Source organism: Equus quagga, chromosome 10 (genome assembly GCF_021613505.1).
Source record: "Equus quagga isolate Etosha38 chromosome 10, UCLA_HA_Equagga_1.0, whole genome shotgun sequence".
NCBI lineage: Eukaryota > Metazoa > Chordata > Mammalia > Perissodactyla > Equidae > Equus > Equus quagga.
This window is the reverse complement of record NC_060276.1, coordinates 27,892,464-27,914,903: the sequence shown is the minus strand read 5'-3', so window position 1 is coordinate 27,914,903 and position 22,440 is coordinate 27,892,464. Positions and strand designations below refer to the sequence as shown.

At 40.6% G+C, this 22,440-nt stretch overlaps 1 protein-coding gene across 3 annotated transcripts; it reads right to left on the bottom strand.

Moving 5' to 3' along the window:
• Window positions 1–6,133: 6,133 nt before the first annotated feature.
• UPF3B (UPF3B regulator of nonsense mediated mRNA decay) lies at window positions 6,134–21,801 on the bottom strand. Of its 3 annotated transcripts, XM_046673533.1 has the most exons (11): window positions 21,378–21,798; window positions 20,377–20,483; window positions 20,100–20,206; window positions 16,076–16,174; window positions 14,528–14,638; window positions 13,454–13,497; window positions 12,805–12,987; window positions 12,370–12,408; window positions 10,366–10,526; window positions 9,751–10,045; window positions 6,134–7,131 (listed from the first exon to the last, which is right to left on the bottom strand). In XM_046673533.1, the coding sequence occupies exons 1-11, from the start codon at window positions 21,531–21,533 to the stop codon at window positions 6,985–6,987; spliced, it is 1,449 nt and encodes a 482-aa protein (XP_046529489.1). In that variant the 5' UTR covers window positions 21,534–21,798; the 3' UTR covers window positions 6,134–6,984. The 3 variants fall into 3 exon arrangements, with proteins under 3 accessions (XP_046529489.1, XP_046529491.1, XP_046529490.1); XM_046673535.1 differs by lacking the exon at window positions 16,076–16,174 and having other exon boundaries at window positions 21,378–21,801; XM_046673534.1 differs by lacking the exon at window positions 12,370–12,408.
• Window positions 21,802–22,440: the final 639 nt, after the last annotated feature.

Genomic DNA, 22,440 nt, shown 5'->3' with positions numbered 1-22,440 from the left:
TTTTTTTGAGGAAGATTAGCCCTGAGCTAACTACTGCCAGTCCTCCTCTTTTTGCTGAGGAAGCCTGGCCCTGAGCTAACATCTGTGCCCATCTTCCTCTACTTTATATATGGGACGCCTACCACAGCATGGCGTGCCAAGCAGTGCCATGTCCACACCCGGGATCCAAACCGGCGAACCCCGGGCCGCCGAGAAGCGGAACGTGCAAACTTAACTGCTGCGCCACCGGGCTGGCCCCTCCTCTCATTCTTTTTTTGAAATATAATTCACATACCATAAAAGTCACCATTTAAAAACGTACAATTCAGTAGTTTTTGGTGTGTTCACAAGGTTGTGTAACCATCACCACCATCTAATTCCAGAACACTTTCACTATCCCAGAAAGAAACCTCTACCCACTAGCAGTCACTTTCCATTCCCCTTCTCCCCCCAGCCTTAGGCAAACACTAATATACTTTCTGTTTCCATGGATTTGCATATTCTGGAATCATATAAATGGAATCATACATTATGTGCCCTTTTGTGTCTGGCTTCTTTCACATAGCATAATGTTTTCAGGGTTCTTTCATGTTGTAGCATGTGTCAGTACTTCATTCCTTTTTACAGCTGTATAATATTCTACTATATGGACATATCATTTTGTTTATCCATTTATCAGTTGATGGACACTAGGGTTGCTTCCACTTTTTGGCTATTGTGAATAATGCTATAAACACCGGTGTGCAATTATCTGTTTGAGTACCTGTTTTCATTTATTTGGGGCATATTCCTAGGAGTGGAATTGCTGGGTCATTATGGTAACTCTGTTTAACCTTTTGAGTAACTGCTGGACTATTTCCCACGGTGGCTGCCCCATTTTACATTCCCTCTGGCAGTATATGAGGGTTCCGATTTTTCTACATCCTCACTAACACTCACTGTTTTCCATTAATAAAAAATTATAGGGGCCAGCCCGTGGCCAAGTGGTTAAGTTCGCATGCTCTGCTTCCGTGGCCCAGGGTTTCACCAGTTGGAATCCTGGGCACGGACATGGCATTGCTCATCAGGCCACGCTGAGGCAGCATCCCACATGCCACAACTAGAAGGACCCACAACTAAAAATACACAACTGTGTACTGGGGGGCTTTGGGAGAAAAAGGAAAACTAAAAAAAACTTAAAAAAAAATTATAGCCATCCTAGTGGGCGCCCATCCTCTCAGGAACCCACTCCAATTCGTTTTTCACCTAGCACTCAAACTGAAACTGTTCTTAAGATCACCAGTAGGAGTGGCCCCGTAGCTGAGCGGGTAAGTTTGTGTGCTCCGCTGCAGCGGCCCAGGGTTTCGCTGGTTAGGATTCTGGATGTGGGCATGGCACCACTCATCAAGCCATGCTGAGGAGGCATCCCACATGCCATAACTAGAAGGACCCACAACTATGTACTGGGGGCTTCGGGAAGAAAAAGGAAAAAATTTTTAAAAAATAAAAAAGATTACCAGTGACCTCTGTGTTGCTAAATCCTAAGTTAATTTCTCTGAGCTGATCTTAGCTGACCTATGCACAGCATTTGTCTTAGTTGAGTTCTCCTTGGAATACTTTCTTCACGTGGCTTCCAGCACAGTACCCCTGCTTGGTTTTCTTCCTCTCTTTCTCACTGCTCCTTCAGAATCTCTTTTTCTGGTTCTTCTTTATCTCATGTCTAAATGCTTGAGCGCCCCAGACCTCAGTCATTGTACTCGCTCCGTGGTGATCTCAATCCCATGGCTTTACATGTCTAAAACTGAGCTCCTGATAGCCCCCTGCACCATCACACACACACACACACACACACACACACACTCTGTTTCTTTTGCAGTTTTCCCCATCTTGATAACACACACCCCGTTTCTCTTGCAGTTTTCCCCATCTCAATAACTCCATCCTTCCAGTGCTTAAATACCTTTGACTCTTCTCTCATACCCCACATCTGGTCAATCAGCAAATTCTGTTGGCTCTACCTACAAAATACGTTCAGAATTTGATCACTTCTGACTGCTTCCACTGCTACCAGCGTGGTCCAAGCCAGCATCAGGTCTCTACTAGATTACTGCAATAGCTTAACTTCTCTACATCCTTCTGTCTTTTCCGTGCTTTGGTCTGTTTTAACACAGCAGCCAGACTGATCCTTTCATTTTAAAATATTAAGTCAAATTATATTACACTTCTGCTCAAAACTTTGCAATGGTTCCTATGTCATTTGGAATAAAAGCCCAAGTTCTAACTATGACCTATAGGATCTTGCCCCTGTTAGCTCTCTGACTTTATTCCATCCCTTTCAACTACTCTCCCCCTTGCTCACTGTATTCCAGCCATAATGGCCTTTGCCATTCCTGAAGAGGCCGGGCCCACTCCCACCCCAGGGCCTTTTCACATACTTTTTCCTTTGGAAGGTTCATCCCCCAGATATCCAGAGCTGGCTCCCTCATTTCCTTCTCAAGTCTTTACTCAGAAGTCACCTTCTCATTGAGGCCTTTTAGCCCCACCCTTAAACATCACATTCCCTTTCCCTGATCTATTTTTTTCTCCTGAGCACCTGTCACTTTCTCACAATACATGTTTTGCTTGTTTTATTTAGTTTCTCTCTCCACTTGAATGTAAGCTCCACGAAGACAGGAATTTTGTCTGTTTTGTTCACTGATGTAATTCCAAAATCTAGAACATGAATGGCACATGGTGTATACTCAAAAAATAGTGAATGAATAAATGAATGAACAATGGCAGCCGGAACTAGGGCAGTGAAGGGATGGAGAGGAGGGAGATGAACTTGACAAACAGAATGTAATGATTAATTGGCTGTGGGGAGTGAGGATGGAGTCAAATATGACCCTCACTGCTGAGTGGAAAGGGGGTTAACATCCTCTGTGAAAACAGGAAGGTGGGAGGAACCTGAGTTCAGTTTGGGACCAGAGATACCTAGGGGTCATTTGGGTGCAGATGTCCAGTAGGATCTGAGATCAGGGGAGTGGTCAGGGCTGGGATACAGAGGATAGCCTTAAAGCCTGCAAACATAGGTAATATATCATGTATTACAATAGCAGTGAACAATTATGTATTTACCCATGTCTCCGTAGTAGGAGCTTAATAAATATTTGGTGAATGAATAAATGAGCTCTGTGAGATTTCTAAGAATGGCTAATCCTATGTATGTAGCTGTCGATATATACTTTCCAAGAATTCACCAAGTATGAACCTATCTTCACTACCTTGCCTTCCTTAATGATATAAATGGTCATAATAAATTTTTGTGGTATAGAGGACAGCCCCAGAGACAGTCAAGAAAATTCTGGGCAGCCTCCATGAAAACATATACAGACCTATATACCAACAAAAGGCTGCAAAACTCTAGTTAACCTTTCTCCTATGGAATTAGCTTAAAGATAATGTCTGTGAGTACCGTAGAAAGTTAGATCTTAATTTATAATCAGAGTTAAATTACTGCCTCAGGACTACCTTGTGTATGCCTGCTGGGGCAAGAGGGTGTGGTTCCTGATTTTGAAGGCGTGAGTCTCATGAATGCCCAAGCCATCCTGTTTTCACTGTCCTGGAGATAACTGTTCCCACTGCCCTCACCCCTTGAATTTTCCCTGCCTACTTCCCTTAGCATCACTTCTCTCCACCAAAGCAGTGAACTCCCCAGGGCTGTAAGCATCACGAGGGCAGGGACCTTGTTCACTACCATACTCTCAGTGCCAACACATAGGAGGTGCTCAGTGAATGTTCAGATATCCAGTGTCTGAGCTCTCCATCCTGTCTTTGTTTCCAGAGAAATCAAACCTGTGTCTGAAGAAAAGTAGGCAGAAATGGAATGAATGCTCACTTTTCGATTGTTTATAGCATAGTTTATTTTTATGAAGAACATGAAAATATGAGTTATGAGGAAGCGGTCCTCCCCTCCCTCGGACACAAGAAAGAGTGCAGCAAGGGAGCAAACTAGAGAAAGAAAGGTGGCACCGTGGAAAAGGAAGTCAAGATGGATTTAGAAAATTGCTTAGGAGGGAGGGCACTCCTGTAGTCTCCCCAGTCGATCTGGTTTAGGGATTTTCTCCAGCAACACTTGGCAGCTTAGGGACAGGAGACTCCCACGGCAGGCCATGCCACCACAGCCCTTCTCACACGGTGCATTGTGCTCTGGTTATTTCTACAGTCACGTGTCGCTTAATGATGGGGATATCTTCGGGGACGTGTTCTGAGAAATGCATCATTAGGCAATTTCATCATTGTGCAAACATCCTAGAGTGTACTTACACAAACCTAGATGGTGTAGCCTACTACACACCTAGGCCAGATCGTACGAATCTTATGGGACCACCGTTGTGTATGTGGTCAGCTGTTGACCACAACATCGCTACCTGCCGCATGACTGTAGTTGTTTCTTGCCACTACTGGACCATGGTTCCTCACGGACAAGGACTTGTTTGAGCCCTTGACCCCCAGGGCCTGGCACAGTCATTAGTAAATGTTTGCTAAATGAATACATAAATGAGTGGAAGAAATTTAAGGGGGGTGGAGAAGTGTGGTTTACCAAGTTGGACTGGCAGGGCAAGTAAAACAAGAGGGAGGTGCTGATGCAAAAACAGCCTCTAGAGGGCTGGCAACAGACCCTGGGCTGGGTAAGGAGGCAAGCAGTGCCAAATCATGACTGGTGGTTCCAGAACCTCACTTATCCCAAGGCCAGCTCCTCTAACCTCTGCCGCCCAGAGGCTGTTTTCATCTGCCTTCTCCGGAAACCTACACTCTTGGTTATCACTTCCTCTGGGTATTCATCCTTTCTCAGAGCTTTCCTTTTGGCTTCTAAACATGCTTTAGTAGTGCTCATATTTAAAATAATCCCTCATCAACACCCTTTACCTCTCACTGCCAAACTTCTCTAAAAATTTGTTTATGCTGTTTCCATTCTCAACCCAGTCTGGCCTCTATTCCCCATAATTCAGGTCATCAATTATTTCTAAGTCACTGAGTCCCATGGCCTTTTTTCAGGCATCACACTTGACCTTCCAGCAGCATCCAACCCTGACGGCTGCTCCCCTCTCCTTCTTCACTCTTTTCTCTTGGGTTAGGTAATACTTCCTTAACCTGTATAATAATCTTAGAGTTCTTCAAAGCTGGGCCCCAGTCTGCTTCTGTTCTTTCTTCATTCTCCCTCCCCAAATAACTAAATCTAGGCCCATGGCTTCAATGATCGCCTAAAAATAGATGAATTCCAAATCTGAATCTCCAGCCCAATCTCTTCTTTAAGCTCCAAGACTCATTTATCCAACTGCCCCCATCTCCACTTCCCACCTGCTACTCACCCCTCACTGTAACATGGTTTCTGCCTCACCAGTTCACTAATGACCTCAATACTGGCAAATCCAATTAACACTTCACATTTCTTATCTTCCTTAACCTCTCTGTGGCATGGGACACTGCCAGCCATTCTCCTCCTCAAAATTTTCCCTACCCTTATTTTAGTACTCTCTCCTAGTTAAGAACCATTCTTTTTTTTTTGAGGAAGATTAGCCCTGAGCTAACGTCTGCTGCCAATCTTCCTCTTTTTGCTGAAGAAGACTGGCTAACATCCGTGCCCATCTTCCTCTACTTCATATGTGGGACGCCTACCACAGCATGGCTTGCGAAGCGGTGCCATGTCCGCACCCGGGATCCGAACCGGCAAGCCCCGGGCTGCCCGAAGCTGAACGTGTGTGCTTAACCGCTGTGCCACCAGGCCGGCCCCCGAACCAGTCTCTTTTAGTCATCTTCGATGGCTCTTCCTCTTTACCTGCTGCTTGGCGGATGGGGGGGAGCGGGGAGGATACTGGTTTCTAAAAGCTGAGTAAAACATAAAGCAGTAACTTATGAAGTAAAGGCAAACTGACGCCACATTAGGAGAAGCTGGCAGAATGAAAATTAAGCAGCAGCCCAAGGATGTCCAAACATTTTCGTTCTTATGGAACAAGTGTAGTGAACTATGATTTCATCTTCTTGGTGGGCAAAATAAAGGCATAATGCTAGTGAAGGCAGAAACAAATATCTTTCATCCCCTTTCAAAATTCCCAAGAGGTTAATTCAGTATCAAAAGTTTAACTTCTTAAAACTAATAGCTATTTAGTAAAGTTAATAAACACACATAGCTTCATACTTGAGCAATGTTGATATTTATTGACATCAATGCAAAACAAGCTAAGACTGAAAGTTGCCATCTAACAGGAACAAAAACTGGTGCAGTTTCCTTCCTGGGGAGGGTATGCACTCAGATCATGAGACCTAAGATAAAACAAAGACTGGATTGTCAAGAACCAAACAAGGGTTAAATTTTACTTATTAATATAAAAATTGCTAAAGGTAAAAGGAAACATTTAAAAATATTCTTTATGCTAAGCTCACATAGGCAAACAAAAAGCTAAACCTAAAACTTTAGGACAGAGGATATAGACAGAACATGACTATTTAAATTTTTGCAGAAGCGAAAATTTGTTATAGCCTTCACTGTACTTGTACTACAATTACATGCTTGTTGCTTCTACACTATACAAAGTCAACAGTTATCACCAACAATGACTATAACTAGATCTGAACAAGACTTCAAAGTGACTTTGCTCCACTCAGATTAGGAAAATTCAATCCAGGATTAACAAAACCTTTTGATTTTAGAGCCAGCTCTCTTTTCTTCTTGTGTCATACCTAATTAAGTCCTCACTCGACATTTCCTGCTTGCAAATTGCAATCCATGTCCTCTCCCTCATCTTTGTCTGACACTTTGAAATTAATTTGTAGGAACTGCATAAAAAATGAAATTGTACTTCCAATCTGAACCTGCTATCAGGTTCCTGCTTTGACACAAAACATACTCCTCTGCAGTGTACCCCACCAGCACAGCGACCCCCTTTCTCTCTCTCTATTCCTTTGCCCTGAAGGCACTTCTGGATTGCTTAATACGTGCTCTTTGGCTGCCTAGACAGTCAGGACACCTAAGGCCAGTTGGACTTATCACTCCTCTCCTTCTTTTCTATGGCTAATACCACTTTCCTGCTTTTTTTCTATTGCTGAATCTCCAGACTTGGTGCTGTCATCAGGGGGACAGAGTCGATTTCGGCTTCGAGCTCCTGGTTGGTAAAGCTGCATTGCTGGGCGATCCTAAAGTAAAATGAAATGTTAATATTACAACATTGTTACTAAACGTTTACAGGGGATTTTCAGTGTTATAAGTTATGCATTGATATATACCAAGAACAACTCATATAAGACCAAAAATGTGAAGGCACAGTATGTGACAGTAAGTGTTGATGGTTAATTTGCTTCTAACTGCCCAGTTCCTTTCCTCTATCTCCAAAGAAAAGCAACCATTTCATAAATATTTTATATGCCTAGGGAAATTTTTTAATAAATCTACTGCCAAATTTTCTTAACCATCTCAAGATGAACTGAATCAGACTGAATTTTTTTTTACTTAAAAACCATAGCCATTGCCTAGCTCTCCTCCCCATCAGGAAATTGACTTTAAAATGCATCACCACATAAGAAAATTTGGGGAGTAAAAACAACGATAATAAAGAATGCAAAGTCTTAAGTGGAGACCTCCCTGAAGTTATGAGCTCAGACCCCATGTAACTTGCAACAAACACGACTGTTTCTTAATTCAGGTATGACAATGTAACACCCCAGCTTGAGATTCTCTAGGTGGTACTTTTGATGTCATATTCTTAAATAAGCCTCAATAAAGTCACCATGTATCTCTCAGTTCAAGTAATGTATTTGGTTTATGGCAATATGATCCTGGAAAACTTAGATGTATAGGCCTTTTTTAGAATCCAACAAAAAATTACATGAGGCTTCCTTACCCTGTCTCCCTGATGTATGAAAGTTAGCCTTAAAGCATTATTCTCAATTGACTAATTCCAGCAAAATATGTCACTGTTTTCACAAGATGAAATGTTAAAACAGATGAGAATCCTGCATAGTAGAGAAATGGATGATGGGGCTCCCAATGTGCAAAGATGGGACAATTTAAACATCAAGAAGGAAAATTAACTGATAATAACAAGTTGGAATGCACCACATATTTCTAAATCCATGAGCTCTTAAAGACTAAAGAAAACAAAACTCATTGATAACCCCTAGAAGTTGCTGGGACACTAACTCATTACTCTGAATACTGGTAAATAAAGGGAAAAGATCAAGTGCTTATCTTGCCTTTCCTGTGTAAACTGAATTTCAGGCTAACCGAACAGCTGATGAGGGAAAATTCCTGTTTATAGAAGAACATCAGATAATAAATGCAACCGGAAAGGCAGAATTCTTATCTCACCATTGGCCAACCCCCCCTAACACATGAAATAATGAACCTAAGCGAAATCATTAGGAGAAAGGCTGATGAAATTTTTTATGACAGATGGATCAGGCTTACAATGCCTGAACCTACCAATCAGTTGTTTTTCAACTTTTTATCCTGAAAAATTTTAAATCTATAGAAATGTTGTAAAACTTGTACAATGAATACCTAATACCCTTCTCCTAGATTCAGTTGCTAACCTTTTGTCACATGTGCCTTTTCTGTCTCTAGTGTGTGTGCACACAAACATATATACACATTATTATTATTTTTGCAGAACCATTTGAGAGTACGTTGCAGGCATCATGACCCTTCATCCCTAAATATTTCAGCTTGTATATCCTAAGAACAAGGACATCCTATTACACAACCACGATACAACTGCTACTAATCAATCATAACATCACACTAAAAGGACACCCAGACACTGTATGCTTCCTGATATGATCCAATAGGAAGTGTACACCACTACCTATGAGGTATTCTTGCCAAAAACTGAACCAGAATATATTCAGGCCACTAGGTGATGGCCAACTATTTTTGTGAATAAAGTTTGACTGGCACACAGCCACACTCATTCTTTTACATACTGTCTATGCCTGCTTTCCTATAGAACTTAGTGGTTGTGACAGAGACCATATGACCCACAAAGCCTAAAATATTTACTATCTGGACATTTACAGACAAAATTTGCTGACCCCTACCCTAGATATAACTACCAGTTTTCAAGGAAACACAGAAGATAGAGGAACATGTTAAATGATACCCCAAGGATGTAATTAGCCAATCCGGACCATTAGAAGCTCTACAGGACAAACTGGTTTCTGCAACAAATAAATGGTAGGAAAACAAAAGGAGGGGGCATTGTTTACATTAAAAGAGACTTAAGGAAACATTCCAAGCAAATACAATTTGTGGACTTTGTTTAGAGCCTATAAAAGAAGATATTAATGAGACAATTGGGAAAATCTGAACACTGAGTAGGTAGGATATCAAGGAATTATTGTTAGTTGGGTGTGTGTGTGAAATGCTATTGGTGTTATATTATTAAGAACAACAGTCTTTATCTCTAATATGGACATATTTAAAGAAGAAATTATGTCTAGGATTTGCTTGCAAATAATCCAGTAGGGGTAGGGATGGGGTAGAGTAGAAAGAAGGCTGGCCACGAGCTGGTAATTGTTGAAGCTGGGTGATGGGTACATCATATTATTCTCTGTTCTCTCTACTTTTATGTTTATGTTTGAAATTTCTATAATAAGTTAATAAAAGGACCCAAACAATACTGGAAAAAAATTGCAGATAGTTAAAGTTCCCCTTTAAAAATTCTATAGTAAACAGTGAGCTAGCCCTTTCCTATACACGCGCAGGAAAAGCAACAAAAAATCCTCAGGAAAATAAACAAGGGTAACGAAAAGCAGCACCTTGTTTCTTATGCGATCTCTCTTAACCACTTCCTCTTTCTTTTCAGTTTTTTCTGAGCTGCCTACTGATTCTGTACTTTCAGTCTTCTTCCCTTTATCCCGAAGTGCTTCTTTCTCTTTTTTCACTTCCTCCTCCTTCCTTTTAAAAGCCTTCTCCTTCTCGTAGCGCTCCTTCTGCCTGCGGCGCTCTTCTTCTTGCCGCTTGAGTCTCTCTCTCTCCCGAAGTATGCGCTCTTGATCACGTTCGTAATCCCGGTCCCTCTCCCTGTAGTCCCTGCCACTCTCATCTTCAGGTCTGCATGACAAACAAATCTCAGAGTGACCCTCAAAGATCTAGTCACAAATGCAGGAACACTCTGATTGAGACTTGGCCACTACAATGAGGTTGCACTTTTGGACGAGTACAAAGATATAGCGTTTTGAAAAACATAACAAAAACCAAAAGTCATTCACCCAGATTAAGATACTAGAATATTTGAAACTTTTCCTCTTTCTCCCCCCACCCCTCGCAAAACAGCGTATCTTAATTTAGGTACGAGTCCAGGACACAGCAGTAAAACTGGCATCTAGAAACACACTGAAAACAAATGTACCAAAGAGCCCCTGACTACCGACCTCCTAGGCTTTTCCTCTTTAAGTTCACCATCAGAACGCTTGGGCAATGTGCAACTTTGCCCACTGGCTCTTTCATCGTTCAGATTCTCTTTGTCCAGTTTCTTGGCTTTTTCTCTTTTGTCCAATTCTTTTTCATCTCCTTTTTCTGGCTTCTTGAGCAGCTTTAAAGAGAACAAATTTATTTTTATTTTGAAGAACGAGACATTGTCTTCTGATTCTATCAAAGAAAATATACTAAATATTTTAAATTTAGACTATAGAAGGCCCCTATCTCTGCAGGTACTCCTAAACTTTCAGATGAACAACTAGGCACAAGAGCAGTAATTTACTAAAAGGATGCCATTAATGTGAAAGTGTTATCCACTCAAATGCAGTGGTTTAATCACTTTGTGGCAATAGGATCAACACTCCTTTGGCTTTAGTTGGGTCAACCTTTAAGTGAACCAAGGCACACTTCCAAGCATGCCTTCTGTAGCAAACCAGCACATCGATGTAACTTGATGGGAACCCATGCCACAATTTAAAATACTAGGCATATCATTACTGTTGGACTGTTTTAATGTAGTGCTTGGAATGACAAATACCTTGGTCACCAAAGGAGAGATCCATTGCAAGAATAATTTTGCCTTGAGCCTGAGAGTAACATACTTATGATGGTACAATCATATTATTAGAGGTGAAGAGCAAGAATTATTTGGCATTTTGACTTGAAAATCCAAATACCTCATACAACGGAACAGTGAAGTTCCATACCTACTGAGTAGGAACTCTGCTCAATGTCATATATATATATATGACAGAATGCAATTCTAAAATAAAAGTGGTTTATAAAGTCCAAATTGCTAACAAAAGTTTCATTCTCACACCAATACTACAAATCTCTCTGGAATACCCCTAAGTGTTGGATATTCAGAGAGATCCTTAGGCAAAATAGAAGAATTTCGAGTCTCAGAATGAAGGCATCATACAAAGGTTCATCTCAGGGTGAAGGCATCATACAGTCACCAAGCAAAAGGCAAAGCACCACGAGACTGAAGCGTGAAGTACTGCAGCACACAGCCAGCCACTGCAAACGGCGGGTCCAGCTGGACCCTAAGGCATCAGCGTGAAGTGAGGATACCACGTGCAGGTTTCATTGGAAGTGTTCTTATTTCTCGAATGAACATCTCTGTTAGAAGCCAAGATGTTCATTACTCTAATAAGAACATTAACAAATGTCTCTAGCATGGCTGGCTCTACCTCTGCCTTGCTGATAATTAGGAATAGCAAGTCAAGTCAAGTGTGGCATGGAGGACAGAGAGAATGCTAGAAGGAATTAAGATGGGAACCTCCCCACCCTGCTGTCAAGCCCCTCAGCACCAATAATGAGCCCTGGAGAGCCTTGGGGAACCCTAGCCACATCAACTGCTGAATTTTGAGGCGGTAAAAAGGAGGAGACCCTGCCACCATCTCGGAGATTTTCTGGCTTTCTCTGAAGTCCCAGGTACTAGTACTTCCCCAGGAAGTTCACTGGAACAGGGGCTGCCCAAGCCACGCCCTCAGAAGGGAAGCAGCAAGGCTGGGAGCTTTCTATAGGTTTTCCTCTCCCTACATGCAATGTGTTAATCAGAATCTGTTGCTCAGATTCCCAGGTAGATGCAAAAACACAACGTGGGGGATCATGTAAGAGGGGAAAGCAGGTAATGCAGGACATTTCTCCCTAGTATTCCCACAAGGCAGCCAGTTATGAGAGGCAGAGAAAAAGAAGAGAAAGAGCTATTGAGGCATGGTTGTTCTCTAGCTGTATACTGCTGAAGCTTCTGGGTACACAGCAGAGCATCAGGAAGTCATCTGAGCTTCGTTCTAAAGTAGGTATTTAAAATGGCTCAGCTTTTAAGAAGACTCAAGCCAGTCTGAAGGAGTTTCTACAGGTAACACTACCACCACCACCAAAAGGACTTATTAACTAAGACCTGTGTGTGTGACATGATACTAGGTGCTCTGTATCATGGACTTGGTCCTTACATTTTTCTGATTCACAGCTTGTAACAGAAACCTGTGTACCTGAAGACAGTGGAAAACAAACAGATGAAGCAACTTCATGTATCAAATATGAAGGAAAAGCTGAATAAAACCCACAATTCATGCCAGCCAGCCCTAAGCCCTTATTTATGAAGAATTGAATAATCCCCAAATTGAACATTTTCGATGATTAAAAATAACACAGATCTGCACTGAAGAAATATAATGTAAACTACTTAATTCTTTTAAATTATCTTAAACTTAAAAAATAATACTATTAGTATCAAAGGAAAGATTTCTATTGTTTCACTCCCCCCAAAAACGACAAAAACAAAACCAAAAAACTACATTTACACCAACACAAGATGCATGCATATTTAAAGAAGTAGATACATGCAATTTTCAGCAACATGCAGTCAGTTTAAGTTATTTTCTTACCTTAATCTTTGGTTCATCCTTTAATTTGTCCCTTTCTGGAACTCTGTCTATCTTCTTTAGCTTTTCTATATCTTTCCTTTTTCGTTTCTCTTCTTCTTTCCATTTCCTCCTCTCTTCTTCTCTTTGTCTTTTTCTTTCTATTTCTCGCCTCCTTCTTTCTTCTCTTTTTTCTTCTCTCATTCTCTAGAAAGAAACATCAACACAAGCCTTCAAACGAGATAATCATCATGAAAAACTTAATCAATCCCGAAGGTATGGTGGGGACCCACTAAACTGGATCATCTTTCCTTCCTACTTTCTACAAAGTGGGACTCTACCTCCTTAACCCCTCCCCACCCCATTCAGAATATGAGAGAGAATAAAGACCACGGCCTGCTAGTATCAGAATCTCCCACTGCTGCCTTGCTCTATTGCCAGGGGCTTTCAGAAAATCAAGAGTGTCTAAGGACTCTGGGTTTGCAGACTGAATCTTTGGTCCAATAACCAGAGTGAAGGAGAGGGCCAGAGAGTGAGGCCAGTGGGCCAGATCTTTAGAATAATGGTACAAAAAGCAGCTATTTCTCCTATAGGATCCCAATGCTCTTATGTTGACAGAATGTGAATCAATGAAATAAAAGTATTGAGAGAACTATAAAAACAAAAGGTTTACCTGCTTGTTTTTCAGGAAGCTCAAAAGTGGGGTTGTCTTTTTAGCTACATAAATGTAAACAGATTATTAATAATACTTATCAACCCCTAGAAAAGGATTCCATTTTCTGACATTCCCTACCAACCACCCAAGGTGGGAAAACTATACCCCTTAAACAGAAAGTTCACAACTATAGTATCGGAAAGAAATTTTATAGTATTCTATTTCAATTCTGAAGGTTTAAAATACTTTTTAAAAAATGAAGAAATTCAAGTTAAAACAATCAAACAGTTTTTTAAAAGAGTAATTCCCAATGTTGGCGAGGATTCAGTGCAAAGGACATTCTCTTGTTTTATAGATGGGAGTATAAATTTGTTCACTGGGAAGAAATTGAGGGAAAAGGCTAAAAATATCTAATACTTTTGACCCCATAATTCCACTTCTGGGAATTTATCCTAAGGAAATTATCAGAGATGGGCTTATATTATGCATCCATTAATAAAAACCAAGTTTTAAGGAATATTTAATTCATTTTTCAATATTCTGAACAATGCTATCTGGCCTTGTAGCTAGCTTTTTGAAAGCATACTTCCTTCAGATAAATTCCTAGGAGTGGAAATCCTAGGTCAGAGGCTATGCTTATGTTTAGAGCTAACTGAGTGGTGACAACTTAACTAATAAACCAACATTCAAGCTAGAATTTCTCAAGAGGTTTTCAGTTTTGCAGTAACTAATTTCATCTTTTGATATTTTCAGGTCATCTTCTTTTAGGAATGTGAGCTTCTTTACTAGAAAACACCAATTAATCTTTAAAGGCTTACTAACATCTAAAGGTCCCAAGAGTCTTCAAACTTTGACTACTTATATTACATTTATGTGGCACTAAATAGGCCACAGATAATTTTTCCCATCTTATCCACACATTCTCATAATCCTGTGAGGCAGGCACTATCATCTGCATTTTATAGTAGAAACAGAGTCTCAGAGAAGTTAGTGGCTTCCCCTTGGTCACATAGCAAGCGACAGAAGTAGGAGTCAGACAGGTAGGTTTTCTGATGAAAAAGCCACTGCCCTTAATTCCTTGTGCTCACTTACCTATTAATTCTCTATTTTTTGCTTCTATTTCCTCTAGCAGTGTCTCTGGAGTAGATGTCATTTTCTCATTATCTGCAGCATAACTTTCCAAAAATTTTCTATATTCTGGATCTAAATAATTGTTTAAATAAACAGAAAATATAGCAGACTTTAAACAAAACGGGAAATATTATTGAGGATATTTATCAAAGAAGATAATTTTTATTATTTATCTAAGAAGATGTTTTTTATGAAAGTATCAAAATATTTATTATTTATCAAAGAAGATAATTTTCTACTTCATGGAAGCCTGAAAATAAACCTAACCATGGTATAGTGTAACCACAAGATAAATTATTTAGGGCTTTATTGGTCACTTACTCTCAGAACTCCTACTAGGGATGCCCACTAAGGGAGTCTGGTGTCAGGGTCCAGGAAATGAGACACCACACATTATAACAGACCCTCCAGGAATGTTAAGTGGTTTGCTTTTAAAAGTCACTGCTCCTACCAATCCAGAGTGACACTTAGGGGAGAACTGAAAGTTACAGTCACAGGACCTTCAGAGAGTATTACGTATGGCATGTAAACAATTCCTGTATGGGCACACCTCATTATAAGTAAACAACATATGAAAATCAGGTGTTCCAAAAAGATAAATTAGGGGGGATGTCTAGATGTGGCCTGGAGGTGATGGTAATTCCTGGAGTTCTTTCCTAGATGCTGCTGACATAGAAAGGGTAATACATCTGAGGCATTATACTACTTGTATTTGAAGTTTCTATGCACTGTGGAGCATGTCACTTGATCTAGTCTTTCAGGTCTGAATCTATGATATAATCAATAAGCAGCTGCAGGCTGAGTCTTTTCTGTGTTTTCTTTATAAAGTAATGGTAATAAATAATGGAAATCAAGCTAGGTGATTCTAAAATATCAATCTGATATAAAATATTGCAGCTAAGTCCTTATCCAAGATAACAACATTACAGAGATCTCAAAATCTGGATCCACTTTACCTTAAATGGCAATTATTCCAGTTTTTCAGTTCCTGTTTTTCACTTCAATGTAATTACTATGTGTGCAGTTAACTGTATATTCAAAGCCTAGAAAATAGGACTGGTCACTTTAGCTACTTTATATTAAGTTACTAAAGTACAGAAATTTTTCCATCACAGCCCTCAGTGATGAGTCTTCCTCTTTATAAAAAAAAAAGTTAAATAACCATAAAAATGGTAAGAGGCCTTAAGGAATTGTACTTTGAAACATCTGATTTTTTCCCAGTGTCTTCTAATCAACAAACCTAAAGTAATTTATTACTCAATAGTCAACAATAAATTGCTTAATGGTGGAGGAATGAAACGCCACTAGCTAAAGAGAGTGGAAACTACAGGAAAGCTACCTCCATTCTAACAATTAAGCAAACCTTTCATCAGCAGACTATATTTCTCATGAACTTTATTCCGTATGTTTTCTTATTTAAAAGATTGGAGTCCAGTTAATTTCCACAAAGGTAATATTTTTTTTAAAAACCCACGGCAATAGTATTACATAACCAGAGCTATACTGTACCATCATCGATAGTCCCAACTTTAGTATCTCTTTTCTTAGTCTTCTTTTTTGCAGCTTTTTGAAAAGGTGCAAATTCTACTATAGCAGGATATTCCTGACCTGTTTAGAAAAAATACCACACTTGCTATAAGAAAGAAAATGTCAAAAGTGGATACAAGAGGGTCAACCCATCACTCTCTAGGCCCCCTTTGGTCACAGTCATCTGAACAGAGTCTGCTAACGGGCATAAATCACACTGGGACAACTAAAATCAACATGTCACCAAAGGAACCCCAAATTCATACTGATAATAGAATGAAAAGATATGGCAGGGAAGTAAAATACTCATTTAAATTCAACTTCTAACGTGTGATATTTTGATATGTAGGAACAAAATCTACAAACTAATTTTCATTGAAAAAATACATCAGAAATCTCTAGAATAAGCAAATCTATAGAAAGTAGATTAGGGGTTGCCTTGAGCTGGGGCTTAGTGGTAGGGACAATGGGGAGTGACACCTAATAGGTATGGGGTTTCTCTTTGGAGTGATAAATGTGTTCTAAAAGTAGGTTGTGGTGACAGCTGCACAACTCTGAATATACAAAAAAAAACCCACTGAACTGTACATATTTTATGGCATGTGAATTATATCTCAATAAAGCTGTTATTAAAAAATACACCAGGGGACACCAAAAGCACAGGCAACAAAAGTAAAAAACAGATAAACTGGATTACATCAAGATTAAAAACTTCCGTGCACTTACGGACACAATCAACAGTGTGAAAAGGCAACCTACAGAGTAGGAGAAAATATCTGTGGATCATTTATCTCATAGGGGTCAATATAAAGAATATATAAAGAACTCCTACAAATCAACAACAACAAAAATAACCTGATCAAAAAATGTTCAAAGGATTTGAATAGACATTTCTCCAAAGATGATATACAAATGGCCAATAAGCATATGAAAAGATGCTTATATGATCAAGCATATGAAAAGATTAAAATATTACCTCACTAATCATTAGAGAAATGCAAATCAAAACCCATAATGAGATATCACCCCACACCCATTAGAATGGTTACTATTACAGGAAAGAAAACCAGAAACTAGCAACTGTTGGCGAGGATGTGGAGAAATTAGAACCCTCGTGCATTACTGGTGGGAAGGTAAAACGGTGCAGCTGCTATGGAGAACAGTATTGTGGTTCCTCAAAAAGTTAAAAATATAATTACCATATGACCCAGCAATTCCACTTTTGGGTATATATTCAAAGAAGTGAAAGCAGAGACTTAAACAGATATTTCTACACCCATGTTCATAGCAGCATTATTCACAAGAGCCAAAGGTGGAAGCAACCCAAATGTCCCTCAAAAGATGAATGAGGGGCCGGCTCCGTGGCCGAGTGCTTAAGTTCGAGCACTCCGCTGCGGCGGCCCAGGGTTCGAATCCTGGGCGCGGACATGGCACCGCTCGTCAGGCCACGTTGAGGCGGCGTCCCACATCCCACAACTAGAAGGACCTGCAACTAAGATAGACAACTGTGTACACGGGGGGTTTGGGGAGATAAAGCAGAAAAAAAAAAGATTGGCAACAGTTGTTAGCCCAGGTGCCAATCTTAAAAAAAAAAAAAGATGAATGAATAAACAATGTAGTACATGCATACCATGGAATATTACTCAGTCTTAAAAAGGAAATTCTGACACATGCTACAACACGGATCAACTTTGAGGACATTATGCTAAGTGAAATAGGCCAGTCATGAAAAGTCAAATACTCTATGATTCCACTTATATGAAAAGTACCTAGAATGGTCAACTTCATAGAGACAAAATGGTGGCTCACAGAGGTAGAATGGTAGTTGCCAGGGGCTGGGGAAAGGGGGAAATGAGGAGTTGTTGTTTAATGGGTAAAGTTTCAGTCTTGCAAGATGAAAAAGTTCCAGGGGCCTGCCCCGTGGCCGAGTGGTTAAGTTCGCATGCTCCGTTTCGGCGGCCCAGGGTTTCACCAGTTCGGATCCTGGGCAGGGACATGGCACCGCTCGTCAGGTCACGCTGAGGTGGCGTCCTACATGCCACAACTAGAAGGACCCACAACTAAAAATACACAACTATGTATCGGGGGCGCTTTGGGGAGAAAAAGGAAAAATAAAATCTTTAAAAAAAAGTTCTGGAGATTGGCTGGACAACAATGTGAATGTACTTAACACTACCGAACTGTACACTTAAAAATGGTTAAGATGGCAAATTTTATTTGTGTATTTTACCAGTTTTAAAAAATGCAAACAAGGAAAGGAATGAGGTAATGATGCATGCTATAACATGGATGAACCTTGAAAACATGCTAAGTGAAAGCAGCAGTCACAAAAGGCCACATATCATATGATTTTGTTTATATGAAATGTACAGAATAGGGAAATCCATAGTTAGTAGATTAGTGGTTGCCAGGGGCTAGGAGGAGTGAAGAATGGGAGATGACTGCCAATGGATATAAGATTCTTTCTGGGGTGATGAAAACATTCTGGAATTACATAGTGGTGATGGTCGCACAACTTTGTGAATATACTAAAAACCATTGAATTTTATGGTGAGTTATATCTCAATAAAAAAAAGTGACTACTAGGAAAAAATACACCAGATCTCCGCTATAGAATGTCTTACAATGTATAAAACACTATCCTTAGATCACTGGCATGTAGACATAAGCCAGAACAAAATAACTGGAATTGACCAGAACACATCACAAAGCAGTCATGAGGAAACAGGATTCTGGAAATCCTAGTGAATGCAGAATAAGATTAAATTAATAACTGATATATTTGAGAAGGAATAGATAAATCAGACCGAAGCAGCAGGAAATTGTGGAGATAGGCAGAAAAACAAGTGAGGCCAGACTACAGAGGACCTTGACTATGAAGCTAAGAAGTTTGGACTTTTTTTCACAACTGCTATCTTCAATCATGATTTTCAAAAAGATTAATTTCATGGCAATATAACAGACTGAATTACAGTGAAATGGAAAAAAATGGAAAATCCTTTAAGTTTAGAGACAGTGGTTGTCTAAGTGTTAGGTGAGAGGACAAAAAGTGTGAAAGTATTAGTAAGTCTAGATGAACAAGATATTAAAAAATACATAGACAAGATTCATCACTTGTTTAAATGTACAGGATAAAAAAGAGAGGAAACAAAATACAACTCAGATTTCCAGGAAATCATTGTTATCTGCTGGAATAAAGTTGGAGTGGAGAAGTAGCTGGTTTGGGGGATGAATAAAAGCTGGACAAACACAGTGACAGTCCTTCAACTTTTACCGGCATATTCCCTGACAAAGATTTCATTTTTACCAACTTTGAAGTAACACTGAAAAAAAATAACCCAACAATAATACACATTATTTACCTAAGACTGCAAAGCCAAAAGAAAAGTGGCAAATGGCAGCTTGGACATTCTCTGGCTAAATGTTGCAAGCAGCAGGTAATAAATAAAAAGAGTTAAAACAGAAGTTTTTCTTCCCTATAGACTCCTGGATACAAAGTGGGAAATCAACAAGTTCAATCTTTTAATTACATATGACATAGGATGTTAAACAGTATTCCAACCAGGAACTACTGGCTTAAAGGATGTGAATTAAATAAATAAATGTTGGTCCTTGAAGCAAGATGAGAAGTAAAGGTTTAAAACTTGCACATACAAGTCTAAAGAGTCATTTATCAGTATTACTATTGAAACTAGTAAACAGTCAAAACACCACATCTAATCCCGGGCAAAAAATTTATCACAGGAGGAGAAAAGAGTGGTAATTTCATTCAGTTGATCAAACTACAGAAATAACAGGTTAACAAAAATACCCAAAGACTGTGAAAAGTCACCTATCTATTTATAAGATGGTTAGAAGATTCTCAAATGTGTAAAACTCTAACTGTTGCATATTTTATCACCCAGGATTTTAGAAAAGCTATGAAGGCATTGAGAAAACACCGTGATACACACACATTGTCTTAAACCTACAAATGACAAACTCCCCTTCAGTTACAAGGACTCACCTTTATTGTCAAGGAATACATAACCATCAAAGCGATCCCTGAACAAAATAATGTCCTCTTGGTTTTTAAAGTTGATGTATGCTCTGGCATACATATGAGGATACAGACTGCAGAGAGGAAAGCAATTATGTAAATGTGCTAGCAGGTGTCTGAATTACAAGTATGCATATATTAAAGAGACAGGCTCAAAAATCAATGGAAAACAGTAGTAGGATAAAAAAGAATGTTAGAAACCTTTTTCCATTTACCCCCTCCCTCTTTTATTCATTTATTTTACCTAGTATCATTAGAAAAAAACTCAAAATAATCATGCTCGGGCATAGGCTGAAGATGTTCCTGAAGCTGCTCCTTGGTCAAAGTAGGAGGTAATCTCCGAATTACCACCTTAAGAAATGAATGAGGAAAATAAAATTAGTACATATCAATTTTCTGTCATGCCTGAAAGAATCACCGTCCCTGAAGAAAGCTGGGCTTTAAAAGATCAGATCGCTTACAAAAACCCAGGAGAAAATACTGTTTTTACTGCTCAGAATTAGTCAAACATAATGATAACGTCGTTTTTAAAAACTTAGAAATGAGAACTGCCTGAAGCAAGGAAAATCTCAGGTTGTGTTAGCCCGACGCCGCGCAGTTTACTAGGTTATCCCATCCTTTTCTAGCACCCTTTTTGCAACCGACGTAGTGGTAAGAAATTAGTAGGCCAACCCTGCTTTTTTGTGGGTGCCACGATCTCTTGATTGATTACTATTTCCCTGCTACATCCAACACATTCTCAAACAAAATCCCTCTTCATTCAGCATAAAGAATTCAAAACTCTAAAAAATACCAAAAATTCCCTCACTGTTCCCCAAATAGTATGCACCTGATCTGGCCCCCAGACCATTAACCCCCCCCCCCCCCCTCAGCTCGCCTCCATTAACGTTCCTACCACAAACTACTCTCCCCCTTGGCGCCCCTTCAGTGTCGAATCATTCCCCGAGCCAACCTCTTCACTCCGCATTCCCTCTCCTGGCGCTCCCCGCCCCCCGTGATCGCCCCCCAGCTCCGACCTAAGCCCTCCCCGTCTGGGAATCCCCCCTCCTCACTCCCACCCCAGGGCTTGGCCGGGAGGGTCTCCCCCCATTTCGGGCGAGCGGATGAGAGAGGGTGATGCCATTTGCACTCAGGTGAAGCGACAGAGGGGGAGACTGGGAGAGGGGAGGGCAGCCCACTCCCAACCATCCGCCACAGGCAGCAGACCCGTCCCGCCCTCTCCGGGGCCAACAGCCGGCCAGGCACCTTGCTCAGCGCCTCTTTCTTCTCCTTGTTTCGATCCTGTTTATCTTCCCCTTTGCTGCTGTCCCCCGAAGCCCCACCGCCGCTGCCTGTGGCCCCCGGGGGAGTCAAGAGGGTTACTCGCTTCTCCTTCGGCCTGTGCTCCTTCTCCTCCTTCATGGCCACGACTCCGCTCCTCGCAGTGGCAGCTCGGCCGGAACGCCGCTCAGCCGGGCACCTACGCCTCCCGGCCCACTCCCGTCGGAGCTCCGCCCCCAACAGACACCCCTAGTGATAAGCTGGGGCCCGCGTTCCATTGGGCCCCGCCAGGATCTCGCGAGACTTCAGCGCTTCCGGCTTCCCTTGGTGGAAAGGTTTTAACACCTGGTCTTAACTTCCCGCCTGCGGGGTCCCCGCGCCGCCCAATCTCTTCGCGGCCCAGACTCCCTCGGGGCCCGCTCTGCGCAGGTCATTAGCAACTCCGCCATCTTGACTAGAACAGCTCGGCCGCGGACTACAAATCCCGGCATGCAAAGCAGGTATCCGCCTCTGGCCGGGAGTTCTGGAGCCATAGATTTCTCAGGGTCTCTATTTGTGAGTACAGTAAATGGAATCCTGAATCTTGAAAGTTTGGTGTTTTTCAGATCAAAAGATAGGTTCTGCGAGCTGTACTTCGCTTCATTTCCCTCAGATAAACCCTATGTTATCCGAAGTTTACCTCACTGTGGGAGCGATTTGTATTTTCTATTATTGATTCTGAAGTGTGCTTTCAGAAGCTCTGGAATTTCCTTATATTGATTAAGATTCAGAGATACTTAATTAACACTCATAAGACACTGATATTTAAAGGAGTAATATGACCAAAATGTATGAGATTTGTTTTCTAAGTAAAAGGATTCTATGATGGTACTGATGCCCCACAAGGAGGATAAAATAAAATAGAATCTAACTTGCTTTAGATGGGCTCACCCTCCTTCCTGCCTTAAAGAACGGCAGTTATACATTATTTATAATAGCCCCAAACTGGAAACAGTCCAAATGTCTGCCAACGGGCGAATGGATAAACAAAATGTGGTATATTCATGGA

Excerpts from the sequence above, each read along its gene's own strand:
- UPF3B (XM_046673533.1), bottom strand. The coding sequence starts at position 21,533 with ATGAAGGAGGAGAAGGAGCACAGGCCGAAGGAGAAGCGAGTAACCCTC. Across the intron at positions 20,484-21,377 it reads AGAAAGAGGCGCTGAGCAAG|GTGGTAATTCGGAGATTACC; the intron begins GTGCCTGGCCGG and ends TCATTTCTTAAG. Across the intron at positions 10,046-10,365 it reads AAAGAGGAAAAGCCTAGGAG|ACCTGAAGATGAGAGTGGCA; the intron begins GTCGGTAGTCAG and ends TTTGTCATGCAG.